General features: G+C 45.3%; 1 protein-coding gene across 2 annotated transcripts in view; it reads right to left on the minus strand.

Moving 5' to 3' along the window:
* Positions 1–997: 997 nt before the first annotated feature.
* The window catches only part of LOC131882203 (rho GTPase-activating protein 21-like), a 29403-nt gene continuing 14985 nt past the window's right edge, over positions 998–15415 (minus strand). The window contains exons 9-18 of one of the 2 annotated variants that reach the window (XM_059229269.1): positions 10203–10430; positions 9439–9655; positions 6409–6589; positions 6249–6338; positions 5818–6163; positions 5295–5573; positions 3692–4930; positions 2836–3276; positions 2520–2770; positions 998–2174 (exon numbers count right to left, since the gene is read on the minus strand). In XM_059229269.1, the coding sequence (XP_059085252.1) occupies positions 1554–2174; positions 2520–2770; positions 2836–3276; positions 3692–4930; positions 5295–5573; positions 5818–6163; positions 6249–6338; positions 6409–6589; positions 9439–9655; positions 10203–10430 (3893 nt within the window). In that variant the 3' untranslated portion in view covers positions 998–1553. The remainder of the gene's footprint in view (positions 2175–2519; positions 2771–2835; positions 3277–3691; positions 4931–5294; positions 5574–5817; positions 6164–6248; positions 6339–6408; positions 6590–9438; positions 9656–10202; positions 10431–15415) is intronic. The other variant, XM_059229270.1, reaches the window with a different exon arrangement.

The raw sequence follows: 15415 nt of genomic DNA on the forward strand, positions 1-15415 counted from the left end.
CGTTTGTCTCACACTGGCCGTAATGGTCGAGTACTAACCTGGGCTTAGGATATCAAAGGGTGGACAAACCTCGTCTTTTGGGATTTTTGAGATGTCCATTCTCTCTCTACCTGTTAAAACCTCTTTGGTAGATATCAACCATTCTGGTCGTGTGTTTGGCCCCAATCCATGCCACCACCCGCTTCGAGATACACCATTTTTGAACAAGCACACTCCGCATGCACGACTTAGGAGTTGTTGTTGTTGTTGTTGTCGTTGTTGTTAGAACACGGGACGCGGGCCCAAAACGCGACGATAACCGCCCTCATAAGTAACTAACTCCATCCATCCACTCACTGGTTGTGTAGTATTACTACCATACTGCGAGGACCATGAGTGAGAATGTGTGGTCGTGGTGGCCAACCTGGACCTGGCGATAGTTGCGGTGGCAGTGGTGGTTTCCGAAATGACGGCCCATGTGACAGGATCGTGGTGTCAAATGTGTTTTTGTATCCAGCCACATGTATTATTTCCTAGGTCGCCACGCCACTTATGCAAACTCAACTGGAAACTGATGTTGGATAAACCCAGATCCTGGTGGAATCTGTTTCACACATGACTAATAATTGACCACCTCCCGAGACATTCTCAAGTTACCATGAAAAATATTCCTTCACGGTTTGCTGTCGCAGAATAGAGTGGAGATGCCTCGGCCCAGATTTGAGCACCCCTTGCTCTGGCTGTTGTTTTTTGTTTTTCAGTTTTTTGTCACTCGGAGTAAACAGTAAAATGCGACGTTTGAACCTCGAACTGCTGTACACCTTTGGATGACCATATTTCAAGACATATTGCTCCACTGGCTCGTCGTCCACTTAATGGGATTGCATTTTGCGTCTTCCCCAAACTCTTGTCTACACGGAGATTTTCCAATAGAGGCGTCTTTTACGATCCTACTTTCGCTCCTTGCGTATCTTGAGGAAGAAAGCAACCTGGTCAAGTCAGTAATCGAATCCGTCAATTAATCTTGGTGTATTACGCATACGTTACGGTAATTTATTTTCACACACCGAATGTGTCGTCGTACTCGACTGTTTAACTGGTTTACCCATAAATAATATGTACTATTTTGTCTTTTATTATTTGTTCAACCACGATTGGGACATCGACAAACGGCAGACACGGCCTACATGTTATGATGATGATAATGAAGATAGTAGTAGTAATAATGATAATAATAATGATGATGATGAGTCGGAGGGGCACTCATTTTGTAAGTGGTCATGCTACCACTGATTTTGAAAGGATTTTTGTTGTCATATCACAGTTAAGTTGTAGAACAGTTTTGCTTATCTTGTTCATGTTCTTCTTCATTTTGATTGAAAGGTGGATTGATTTGGAGCCTAAACACAACAATCACCAGGAATAAGTCGACACGACTCGACTATGCTCGCCAAATCCACCGTTGGGAACACAAAATGCATCATCGGTCTGATCCGATTCTTTTCCTCTAGACGACCAGATATACATAGTAATCAATGACTTGTCAATAAAAACAACCACATCGAGACGCCACGTCAGACTTGGGACTCAAGTAACGAAGGCATTTTCCCAGGCGGAGAGTCGTTGGCAGACCCGTTGTGAGTTTCAGAAGGCCGCTGACCGACCTTGGAAATGGTTAAAGCCAGTCCTAGGAGGCGGTTGTCCTCCGATTCATTATTGACGATCTGTTCTTCATCTTCCTCGTCGTCCTCAGTCCTGGGTTCCTCCAATTCGGTCCCTTCATCCTCATTACTCCCTGCACTGTCCATGGAAGACCAACGATGCCCAATGGTCATTGGGGCGGTGCGCCGGTGGTGGTGATTGATGGAGAACTTGCTCTTCCGGCCTTGGTTCTCGATATCGTTGGGGCTTCCCACGGTATTTCGCCGCTTGATCTGGCTTTGGTTGCTCAGGGTTTTAATAATCTTGGAAGCAGCTGTGGGATCCTTGAGGAGATGCTCTTCCCAAAGCTTTTGAGCGGTGTTGTTGTTTTCCTTCTCGGCTGCTTTTTGTCGAATGTTCACCTTCTGCTTTTCCTTCTTATTCAAGGAGTCATTTCGCTTGAAATTAATCAACGTGGGCGAATGCTGCTTTTTCTTGTCTACCAATTTCCCGCGCTTCAATTCGCTTTTCCGGCTCACATGGTTGCGTTTGTCCTGAAGAAGGAGAAGAGAAAATTGGATGATCATGCATGGTTAAATGAGAGCGTCGTCTGGGAGCAAAAAAGAAAAACAGGAAAATCGGCTTTTGATTGCAATTCAATCGGTTTTGGCGAAATCGATGGCACATTCCTCTGCCTTCGCTTGGTAGGCAGACAGTCTCACTTTGGCGGAGACAAATGACCCAATTCCTTGGCATGAATCTAGTTGTCTGGCCGCTTGACTTGTTATGAATTTGCAAAGCATGCACAAATTGACGGACTCTGTACTAGCAGATTTGATCAACTTTCTCCCCCCTCTTCTTTTCCCTTCTCTTTAAAGGAATACAACTTGAATCCGTACCTTGAGGGCTAATTGAGGAGGTCGACCCCCCACACTGATGCTTCGTGAGGTCTTGGCATTGGATGTTGCCGGTAATGTCGAGGAAAATGATGATGGAGCCAAGGGCGAGGGGTTGGTGTTCACAACCGTTATTGCTGACATTCGACGCTGAGGATTGGCCTTAACGTGCGAATCCGGACCAGACTGAGAATTGGGATCGATTAGCAGACGTAAAGACTCGTCAAACGTATTCAATTGACTGATGATTTTGCCTAGAATTCGGATCAATTACGATTATATGTCTAGACCGGTGAGTACCGGCAATACAAATACCCACCACGCTCTCTGTCATCTTCTGAAGCTTCCACTCGGTTTTCTTCCTCTTCCTCTTCCCCTTTTTCCTGGTCTTTCGTGGTGGGCGTTTTGGCTTGGGTTTTGACGTCGGCAGTAGACTTGTTGGGAGAGGATTGTTTCGCATCAATTGCCAAGGTGGATTCCGTAGCACACTTTTGCAACTGGTGACGTTTCAGCGCTCCCAAGGGAGCAGTGGTTGTTTGGGATGAGTCGAACTCGGCCAAACTCTCCATGAGATTGGAGGCAGAATGAACACGATTGATGGGCAATCGAGGATCGGCGTTACGTTTAAAATAGGTACGGGTCAGGAATCGGTTCTTGGCATCCGCCGGATCGGAGTTGTAGGCTTGGGTTGGATAGGGCTCTTGCAAAAGGATCTGATCAGAGTTGCTCTTCCAGGCATCCAGCGTCGGAGATTCTGGACCTGTGAAAACAGAAGGACAATATTCATTACGATTTGACCATACCATTTTGAGTGCGTCCAATGACAACGCGAGGTTAATAAATCATTAGGATGTTATGGGAAAGACCGAAAGCTCCTTGTCATGGCTCATTGATCCTGGCAATCGTATTTGCGTTAAGGGAAACATTCTTGAGACATTTTGGCACACCAGTCGGAATGGATTAATTGTCAAGGAGCAAACACGACGACAGGCCGCAATACCTTCATATACTACTACGTTTGCTAGGTTGATATTGTAGCCTTTTCACGAGGAGTGAACGGGTTTTCCTGGAAATGGATTCGCTCTCTCATGAGAACATGGACTTGATTGAAAGACTTGACGCTAGGATTTGTAATTGGAATTTCATAACAATAGTAATTCAGGTACATTGCGTACCTGGGAGTAAGTCCGGTCGGAAATGAGTCTTTCCGGGTGATTCGCGATTCGACTCGTTCTGATATGTGGTTGTAGATTCGGTCAGAGGGAACTTTCGGGAAGGCGAGCTTTGCAGCTGCTGAACACTCAAGTTGCACACTCGATTGATGTTCTCAGCACTGGCTGAGATTTTCTTCATGTAAGACGTGGATGGGAGATTTAAGTGGGAGGCTCCTACACCCTGGACTGGACTCCTCCTCTCATTATTGGAACTCGATTCCTGATTGGAACACGATTGGACTCCGCTAACGGCTTGCATCATGCTTTCGGAATTGCGTCTCGAATTGTTCTCGCTCAGGGGTGGGGTCTGAGTCTGTTGTTCTGGCCCAATTCTTTGGCTATTGACCATGATCGGGTTGGGACTTACTTTGTGAGAGTAGGGGGCGCTTGGTCGATTCTTCTTGCGTTGTGCGGCCGAGATGATGCTCGAAACCACTTCTTTGGCACTCATATCTCGGGAGGGGCTATGAACTTTACCCTGATACTCCAGTTTCTGGAGGTTGGTTAATAAAATGCTTTCATGAGCTGTTTGGGCGATCACGGTTTGGGGCTCGGCGCAGTCGAGAATAAAACTCGAAACCGCGTGCTCGTCTACGGGCTCGTTATTGAAGAACCACTCGGCGTGAGTGAGTATGGACTCGATGATGCGGCATTGTTGGGCCATGTCCGTGACCATGAGCATCATATCGTCTCCATCGGGTCGCACCAAAGTGGGTCCGAACACAATGGCCAAGTTCTTGACCTCCATTTTGTTGATATTGGAGAATTCAATGACCTTGGTGAGATGGCCTATCACGAATTCGAGGGTATCAAGGTTGATGGACGGTAAGGCTTGAATAAGTTTCTTGAGGGTGTGCAATCGCTGCCCGGAATCCTCGATCATCGAGGCTTTGACGAATCTTGGGTAAAGCTCGGCTGTGAACAAAGGTTCGGGCAGCTTGCGGAAAAATGATTTCAATAGACTGGACACAACATTGACGTCGTTCCAACGATAATCGTCCATTTTGAAGGCTTCCTCTGGATCAGCAGCCCTGAGTTGTTCGATTAGACACTTAACAGCCGCAGTGTTGCCGGGAACCCTATAAACGCCTACAATCTCGAGGCCACGTTCCTCGACAATCTTGCAACACGTGGTGACTAGCTTTGGAACACGTTCGTGATTCGGATCCTCGCTCATGGGACAGTTTTCCAATGGGACTCCTGCAACAGTCAAAGCAATGGAGATATGCATTAGTCATTCATTCTTTCATCCATCCATCCATACATAAATAGATTCATACATTCATACATTCATTCATTCATTCATTCCTGGCTGTGTGTTATGGTTAATACCAAATGCCGGAAACTTTGTGGAGGTGCAATATCTAATGGCCGATTGTGCAGAAAACACGAAGGCTCAAGTGCAACTTTTGCAACTTTTTGGCCTTGCCAAAACAATGGATGCATTTTCTGTCATTTTTCCCATTCATTTTCGAATTGCGAGGAGAAATGACGCGCTTTGGGGGGTTACTTGGATTGACGGCTCTCATCGCTCCCAAAAGGCCTTTTCACAATGTTAGCTCACCTATTGATCCGCTTTCAGGCTCAAGCGTTTGGGGCATGGCCGGTGAGCCGTGTTGGATTTTCTTCCATTGTTTGGCCATCTTGCCCATCAAGGTTTTCTTATCCCTTTTCGTCTCTTCCGTCGCAGTCATTGGACCTGCGGAATCTAGATTCGGAACTGATGAGGTCATGAAGTGGGCGGTGGTGGTAGTGGTGGCTGTTGTGGTTGTGGTGATGGTGGTGGGATTTGATGGCCCATGATAACTCGTTTGGATGGTCGTGTCCCGCGAGGGCATCGGGTCTGCGAAGCAAAACATGGACCAGGATGATGATGATGATGAAGACAACAAGAACAAGATCAATAATAATGAAAGAACAAGGCTCACTATCCAACCTCTCAAGGTCGCGACAACGAGTCGTAAACGAGATAAGAGGGCTTTGCGACATCCACGAGTATCTCTTCCTGTGGTTTCACTTCAGCTCGCCACCAAGAATGATTTCACAACAAATTCGAAACACAATGGAACTCTTGCCTGTCGCCTCACCTTGGGATGGTTTCCTGGACTTGGCTGCCGGCGAATGCAGGGACGGAGATCGGTTCCTGAACGAGGTGAGTTTCTTCAATCCTCTAACCCCGCCTCCTGCTGCACCCGGAATGAGCACACCTCCTGGACCCGAGTCTTTCCTTTCGTCTACGACGAAATGCACATTGGAAGACTCAATGGCCTTGATCCACTCCTTCATGTCTTGCTCTTGATCCGCTTGGCACAAATACTCGGATCCAAAATGGGTCTTAATGCGAAACACGTTCTTCCGTTTGGTATAGTCGTCCGCCACATGCACGTAACTTTCGGCTAAGGGCACAGTATCCTCTTCCGTCGATTGAGGACTCTGAAGGAAAAATGAAAAGCCGACCACCTCGTTATATCGCATGACAATTCCGAGATCAGAAATCCGATCAACAGCGACAACTTACCTCGGTGGCAACTTTTTTGTCCTTGTACATGAACATGCGATTGCTTCTGATCACAGCATACACGTTCTTCCATGAGCGATCAGTGGCTTTCTGAAACAGTGGAATAATTCTTGATGGTGAGTCCAAGATGAATCTAATGCTTTCGTCTCTCCGATCATACCCTGCCCTCCAAAGCCATGACCTTGATTTGAAGCCAGCCTTGTTTGATTTCCTCTCCTTGAATGGGTCCATGGGACTCCAAATCCTCTTGGGACGAGTCAGTTTTCTCACCAATGCGTGCCTTACTACGTTGGATACTGTTGGAAGAATTTGACAATTTCTCTGCCCCGGATGATTGTAATCTATAACAAGAGACGGAAAAGAGTCACATGATATGTCAGGAACTTCAAATTGAGAGGAAAAAAACGATTACGAGCCATCTTGTCGTTTCAGATAAGTCTCAATACAGTATGGAACCCAAGTCTGAGACAAGTGAATAAAGAAATAGAGTTAAACACAGAAGCTCGTTTCTAAATCAGTGGACGGCAGTGTCTTGTCAAGAAATGTAAAAAATATAGATGTATATAACGGTTATTTATTTGAAAGTGTACCCTGAGAATAAGCTAACGTATGAAAGAACTTGATTGAAATCATTATCACAGCATCTCACTTTTTGTACAGAACCGTTTCTTTGTACAAATAGCTTCGAGTCATTGGTGATTTAAGCCAGGCAGTGTAGGTACTTCTGTTTCACAGTGCATGAGTTCGATCATTAGCACTGCACATCATACTGAGTACGACGTGGTACACACCACGATGTGCGAGTACACAGAGATGGTAACTCCAAGTAGGACCAAGTCGTTTCAAAACCAGCTCAATGAAGCATGAGGATCAAATTAATGCAAAAAGAGCCATCCAAGGATAACGGTGCTTTACCCCGTAGTACCGAAGACACTCGATAGGGCTAAGTTACACACCGTCATCGAAGATTGTAATACACAAAGAAACATCCGTGTGACTTGAGGATTAGTTGAGAAAGACATGTCCGATATTTTATCAGTCCAACCTGTCTCTGCTTTCGGAAGTGCCAAAATGCTACAATAGGATATTTTTAGAATCATCCACCGCCACTACACATTCATTGATTGTATGTATGTAATATGTATGGCTTGCTTGCTGGCTTGGTTGGTTGGTTGGCTAGCTGGTTAGCTGGTTAGCTGGCTAGTTGGTTGGTTGGTGGGTTGGCTCCCTTTGATTCTGCGATTAGGATCTCTCAGCTAGCGGCTATTTCAGATTCCACCTCTCGAAATACACAACCCGAGACTACAGAGACCACCATCGACCCATCGTCAGTCAAAAAGGCCCTCTTCAGAGAGGAATTCAAAGGTACTTTGTGACTTCGTCATGCTCGGGGTTGCAAGCATTCGCAGGTTGGTTCTTTTTCGTTCGCCAATTGTATAGAGTCTCCAAAAATGGTTCATTTCTCTTTCCTCCTACGCATTGGTTCTGATCATCATCGTCATTATTATCATCGTCATCAACAACGACGTGAGGATGGTGCTCGCCATTTCTCGCCAAAAAGCCCCTCGTATCTGATGAGTTGATCACCAGACAATGCACTGCTACTACAACTACTACTACTACTACTAGCCCTGTTACTACACCACTACTACCAACAACCATCTCCTCTATTGTACGGCTTTGGCTGCCAGAGCAACTAGGCCACTGGATTGGAACTTGGGATGACGATGATTGCAAAAGCCCACGAACAAATTGTCTGTTTTGGCCAGAGTTTTTTTTTTTCATTTTCATTCCATTTCGATTCAGCGACTGCATTGCCGGTTGGGTTTTGGTACGTGTGCCCGTGCAGTAGTTGATGGTTGCAGCATTGCTGAGGAAGAGGGAGGCATCGTGGTTCGAAAGAGCCTTTAATTTAGGACGAAACGAAGTGAACGCGAAGGCGAAATCACTCGAGTCTACGTATTACAGAAAACTGAAACTGCACGTCCATAGAGCAAATGTGCTCACCATGAAAAGGGGAAATGGGGGCGGGATTCGTTCGAATTCCGAGGGACCATTAAAATTGAAAAAAGGGGATGATGATTGCTCGTGGAATTTCTTGTTCGCTCTTTCACTCAGGAACTGAGTGACTCATTCATTCATTCCATTCTCCAATTAGAGAGCAAAACCATGGTTTTTTTAAGCACGATATAATTTTTCCTCCCTCAACACGTCGCTATGAATCATCACGCACAAAGAGAGCCGCAAGAGCAATAACACACCGTAGAATAACCGCAACAACTGCAATTGAAAACAATTACCCAGTGGTGCTACACTCGCAACAACTTTATCTATATCTGTGAACGGCCAAAAAGTACCGTCAACTCTTAGAATTCGTGGCTTTCCTCGTACTTTACCTTCGGTATCGCTCGGCATTATAACCGATCAAAGGCTATTTCATAGGCGCGATGCCCTTAAACAAATCAAAGACACATGCCAAGGCAGCCTCGAATGACCTTCAACACTATTCTTCGTGATTTCATCGCAACTCATCAAGCATCAAGGTTCGTTCGGTGAGTGAGGGATGATGAATAGCGCTCCAAACGAGCGACTTCTTCCAATCTCTAAAATGAATGCCCACCATCCCGTCGTCCATCGAGCGAATAATGTGTGAGAGAAGCTCTAACCTATGATTAGGATCCAGGTCAAAAGGGCCCATCTTGTTGGACGTTGATCATAGAGTGCGCTTTCTTGGTGGCCGCATGGACTTGGCGTAATCTCGGTGTCCTTGTGGCAGCACGTTTTACTCTTGGACGAGTGGCAACAAAAGTAGGAATTGGACTTCGGGTTCAAAGGCAGAGTTCGTTTCAAGCGAATCTGATTATGAATGCAAACTGCCTTTCAATGATATGGCATTATGAAAAAACCGCCAACCATCCAATCATGGTCCCCAGTCCGCCTTGGTGGGGTCAAAAATGCCTAGTGATAGCGCAACGATTGTCGACTCTAATGATTATTTTTCTTTCTTCCTCTGGGAACTCGGGATGGATGGATGCCGAGAAGGGTGGGAATTTTGCCGCGGCATCATCAACCACACCAACCGAGCAATATGATTGGGAGCTCAGATGTAGCCATTAACCTTTACAAAGGACACGAGAGGACCAACGGCCCCGGTCTCTGTCTCGGGACGTAATTGAAAGCGTTCACTTACTTCTTAGTCGTTGTTGATGATGACGACAATGGCGATGATGACGACGATAATGCTTTGGAAGTGGACGTCACCATTTCGAAATCTGTATCGGGGGTGGCGCTAGTGATGGTGGTGGTGTTAATTACACTAGGGTCTAGTGCCACATTGCGGGCGCAATCTTCGTTTTTGGTGGCTCGCAAATATGAGGCTCTTCTTAGGTTCTTTTCATCAGTCTCTTCTGGAAGAAGTAATAAAAACACTACACCATCAAGCAGAACAATTTTCGACGTGAAAGAAACTCGAACAAATTCTCAAACAAGCATTGCATCTAGAAAATTGGAAAGCGAAGATTGGAAATAGTATTCTTTCCGATCATTTGTTGTTGGATACACCTCTTCTCTTCAACTTGAAGATGAATGGGAGCCAAGAGTCTTCTGGACTGTGTGTATGTGTTTGTGTGTGTATGAATGGCGATCCGTTTTTTTATACGTCGTTGTTGGAAGCGTCACGCTACAACGACTTTGATTCATCCATCCAAATATTCCAAACAAGAGGATGCACTGAATCATTCATCGATTGATCTTTAACTTTTCCTTACCACAACTCAGATTCTAAGGCCATTGGCATCATTACACATCCCTCGAACTCTAATTTTAAACACGCCGCCTAGTCAGGCTCCAAATCGATCTCCATTTTCTTAATGGAATAGGTGTTATATCTCATATTGCCAATATATCTCGTTACGCGATATATTATGCAGTAGCATCTTTGCTTTCACAACCAACCTGGAGTTAGGGTGGGTTTAGGTCGTCTGCGGATTGGGGGGTTCATGGTCGAACCTGTATGTGAGGATTGACGGGTCTCGGAGTATGAGGACGCAGGGTATCGGCTCGAGTCCAAAAAGGCCGTTGTTGATATTGTTGTTGCTGTTGTTGAAGGAGGAGGGGTTTCACTCGCTGCCGAGGATCGTCGACTTGAGACATGATCATGTGAGCGATAGCGGTGATGAGGGGCTAAAAAACACCACACATCGATTGTTAATATTCAACGACGCGGGGCATTTGCTTCCAAAATGGCAAATGTTTGAGCAAAGTTAGTCTGACAGTTTCCAAGTGTGTGTCTATTGCATTCAATTCAGGTTGACACGACCTTGAGGACGAGGAGGGCGAAGACGCCGGTAAGGGCACCAAGGCGACCAGTTCGTTCCCAAGTCACTATTCAAAATTACCATAAATGGTCAGAGCTGATGGCTTCGCCAAGAGATAATCCTCGAGTTTGTGCCTAACGCTCGTCCGAATCTACTATTCGGAAATAAATCGGCCATTTAGCTTGGGAGTTTGTAGTCAAAGTACATAGTTGCGCTTTGAATGGAGTGCTTCGATACTCTCATCAATCATGATTGATGATTTGTTTACTTTTGGGTGGGCTCGGACACCAAATGGCAAAAGGCTTGAATTTTACCTGAATTCAAAGGAAATAGAGAGAAATAGCAGACCAATGATTTTGTTTGGAAATTTGCCATTTCAATTTTTGATTCATTCTCTAATGACCCGACGCTGAAGTCTACTATTCCTTTCGTAAATGGTTTCATCGTGATATGCTGAACCAGTATATAATCCCAAGTGTGACAACAAGCATGCCCTATACAGGTTTTATGAAGAAAACTTAGCGTGATATCATAAATGAAACATGCAAGGAGAAGAGAGCCTAATTTCTATTAGCCTTACTTCCCAAACACCCTACTACCTCAACAGCGATAAAAACCGTTCAATTTCTCTAATTTTCGGAGATCTTTGTTCAACGCCCAAGTTCATAAGCGAGGCTCGTTCGGGACATCACTCACTATTATGGTTATTGTTGCTATCTTGGTTGAGGCGAGAGGTCCAAGAGATTCGGGCTGACACTCTGTTAGCCTCATCTCGTTCCTCGGTGATTCGAGGTTGCTCCGAGGCCGATGTCACTAACACCGCAGAGGCCGTGGAGAACATGAGATACATCTGCTCCTTCTCCACCATGGAGTACTTCTTTTTCTCCGTCATTTTCACAATTTCTCAACTGAATTCGTGGCTTTTCAACACCCACAACAATCAAGCCAATTGGGCATCACACCAGCTCCATGGCTCACTCGCCACCTGTCATCACCATGATTATCACTTCAATAACTATGTCGATCCCCGATCCCGTGTCTCGGTCTCTTCAGTTTCTACTTGGATCCGAGTCCAACCAAACACTGAAGAATGCATTCACTCACTCACTCACTCACTCATTCACTGTCACGCAAAAGGGAGAGAGAGAAAAAGAAAGAGAGAGAGAGAGAGAGAGATAAAACCAATGAGGAGGAAGAGGCCCTGATGATGTTGTGGACTGGCAGGTCCGAAATCGAGGCGCTTTGAAAAGGCGCTTCATTCGACGGTTCGAGTTCGGTGTGGTGGTGCTGGTTCTCCTCCTCTTTCTGAAGGTGCACATTCTGCTCGTTCAACAAAGATTACTCTGCGTACAAGCGTACCAAAAATAATCCCGTGTACTGGTAGAAGAGGCATGATCAGCGAGTGATATCCGGAGTAAAATAAAGCGATGAGAAGAGACACTTTCCGTGTACAATGAAAGAACTTCAGAACTTCCCCACTATGAAGCACTGCAGTATGCAACACAATTCAGAATGACATTGCAGAGAACTACTGCTTGCTGAGGCTTAAATTGACATCGCCCGTTGCAATCTGACTCAATCGAGGGGATCTCGTAATCTCAACAAGTTAAACGAATGGTAATGACAAGTGTCCTCACCAGTATATACACGTATTCGTAACCTGCCCTCCTCCCCCTCAAACTCACATCAATGAGTACCAACTACTACCACTACCACAATACCACTTGTTACAACAACAACAACAACAACAACAACAACAACAACAACAACAACACCTACGGTATCAGCAGTAATAAAAAAGGACCCTTATCGTTTGGGCCTGACTGAATCATCGTCGACGGCTTGGACCGTAGTATAGTAGATTCTGTAGGCGTACTTACTGCACAGTACTCCACACACCCAAAATGGGTTGATGGCGTCCGACAATCAAAATGGATTTCGGTCAACTAATCGCGGAGGCTCTTGAGTTGAAAAATGAGAGAAATCAGAGACCAGTGGTTAAAACACCCTTTGGCCATTAGACACAAACGCACTTGAGAGGATGGCGATGGCAACCAAGACCAAGAGCGAACGAGAGAGAAAATGAGAGAGAGAGAGAGAGAGAAATTGGAGGGAGTGAAAGAATTTGGAATTAATGAAACATCTTCCATGTGTGTTTGAGCCCAATGCAGAGGAGCTTCTGACGACTTGACACAGACCATCCCGGCTCTGCATGCCGTATAGAGCCGTTGCTGTTATCCTCAACATCAATATCGTCATTCGACAGGTGCCCACATACGATTCCTATCTAGATTTCAAAAGGCAACACCACAGCAACCCTTCTATGATGCACTTCCATAATATGGCTGGCAAACCACGCGATTGGATGTATTCCCCTCACAACTTGCCCATCACTCTCCTCTGAGCAGTGGCATAATCGAGGTTCCGGTTTAGATATATTCATTAAGCCAGTTCTCAGTGACACAAACCGAGTACAAGATGGATAGATTTACCGAATCTCAACTTGACAGCTAGCAAGTCAGTCAGCTTTCATGCCCAAATTGGAGTTAATGGAGGGCGGAGAGCGAGCGAGTCTCTCCCCAAGCGGGGAAGACACCCCCCAAGGCATCTTTTCTATGCCCGAATTCCTCCAGATGCAGGATAAGAGTGAGATACCATGAACCTGATAACAGCCTCCCAAAGTCAGTCACAAAAAGAAGGTTGCCATTCAGGTTTCTTCCAGGACACAACTTCACCAAGAATGCTATAAACGACCAGTCCATCCAACGCTAGAACCCTCACTCAACCAACCAACCAAACAACTAACCAATTTGACCTCGTTTCGTGTTTTCAAACATTGCAATTGATTGTCAATGCAGTAGTACACGGGAAAACACATGGGTTAGATGAATCCCTCCCTCATTGATGTAGGCGAAATTCTTGAGAAGGGTGCGTAAAACCAATTTCAGTTTCGTTCGTGTTCAGCGGAGGTTCATCAAGCTTTTAGTCCGAGGCAAATAAATAACGCTTTCATTAGGATCTCTCACGATATTACACGAAGAGCACTCCACAGATGGGCGAAAAGAGGTGGATTTCTCAGCATCAAACATCAGTTACGAAGGCGGGAAGAAATCCAATGCTCTAAAGGAGTACAATTTGAAAGAAAAATTGTAGCCATTCAATTCACGTTTCTGGCAAAGACCATGCCACTAATTCAAGTCGACTAGCTAGTTGGACACAAAGGCACACCACCTTGTCTCCTTCATCTCCGTTCAATGATGCTCTTTCGCCCTAATACACATACGACAAAGGGACAGGCATCTTCATAGAAATTCATCGCCTAGCAAACTTCTATTCTTAACACCATTCACAAAAGATTGTCTCTTCTCCTAGTTCACCCAAGCAAAAGGGGACATAGCCCACAATTACGATGCTCCGTTCGCTATCGCCACGGATTGAAAATATGAAGGGGGTCTAAGATTCGATAATGAAGACAAACGGAGCCTTGAATGAAGGTTTGTGCGAGGAAACATGCAGGAGTTCTTGTTGTTCTTCCCCATCATCTTGCCTTGTTCTTTTCTCTCCCTCTCAAATTTCAGATTTCGGACTTGCCCAAGAGGCCGGCCAGCCAGTTAGTCAGTCAGTCAGTCAGTCAGTCAGTCAGTCAGTCTCAGCCTTCTTATCCTGAAGAGAATCAAGAGCTGAAGTGAACGCACCTGAATTCTAATCATCCTTACAATAGCTTCGTATACAACTTCAAGTACGAAACCCCTCCCTCGCAAGCATACCCAAACTTTCCATCGGTGAAATTGTCATGCTTCTTATTTTATGAGCCATTTACACGTGTAATCGCTCAATGACCTCGCTATTGGTTTTATAAAACTCAATGGATTAACCAATAGTCTTCAATATTGCATAGGTATGGGTCAGATGGTTCACTGGAGCTCCAAATTACGAGCATAGCACATAAAATTAAACACGTTGCTCGAGAAGCACATGATTCTCAAAGTGTGGCGAAGTTTGTTCAAGGTGGGGTGTCATTTGCAATTCAAATTTTCCATGCCCTATCGCCGTCCTTTACAAAGATTGGAGAATGAAGTTTAAGGAAAGAGAAAAAGGGGAGAAAAAGGGGGAGGGAGAGAGAGAGAGTGCCCCTCAATAATCCGTTCGTTTCCTTCTCATTCAATATCTTTCAATGACACTTTCGCCAATTTTCAAGACAGAAGTTCATGCTCAAGAACGAGAAGGAGGAGCAGAAGAATAAAAAAAGGCAACCAGGCGGGAGACAAAACGCCACGAAATGGCAAAATTGGACCAGAGACGCGAAATTTCAACATGATCACATGCAATGAAGGAACCCTCATGCAAACCAACTAAATTTTGACGTGGTCGAACGTGGTTGAGCTCGTATTATTCAGAACATGCAGAAACGAAATGGTTCATAAAAGCGTAAAGCGGCCAAAAATGTAGAGCCTGTGGCTTTTTGGGTCATGTTTTAGTTACATGTCCTGGGTATCAGTTTATGTGTGGCTCTATACAATCTTTCAAAACGCTCACAGACCGGGAAAAATACGACAATAAAGTGTGAACTTGATGGGTCCCAAAAAGAGCATTTGGGATTGCTGGCTCGATAACGTTTGCTACGTCGAACTTCGAACAGGCCCCGTCTATTAAAAATGTTGTCCAGATTCAAGCAACAAAAGCACGGTGGAAGAAGAAGACGAAGATCAAGAAGAAACGACGCAGACGAAGAAAAGAGTAGAAATCCAAGTCGCCGTCATCGTCGAGGGAGCAATATTTATGACTTGGCACCACTTTCACTACCAGAAGCAAACTTCCAACAACCGTGCTATTCCACTTTCGACGATTGAA

The sequence above is a fragment of the Tigriopus californicus genome, chromosome 6 (assembly GCF_007210705.1).
Source record: "Tigriopus californicus strain San Diego chromosome 6, Tcal_SD_v2.1, whole genome shotgun sequence".
Taxonomy (NCBI): Eukaryota; Metazoa; Arthropoda; class Copepoda; order Harpacticoida; family Harpacticidae; genus Tigriopus; species Tigriopus californicus.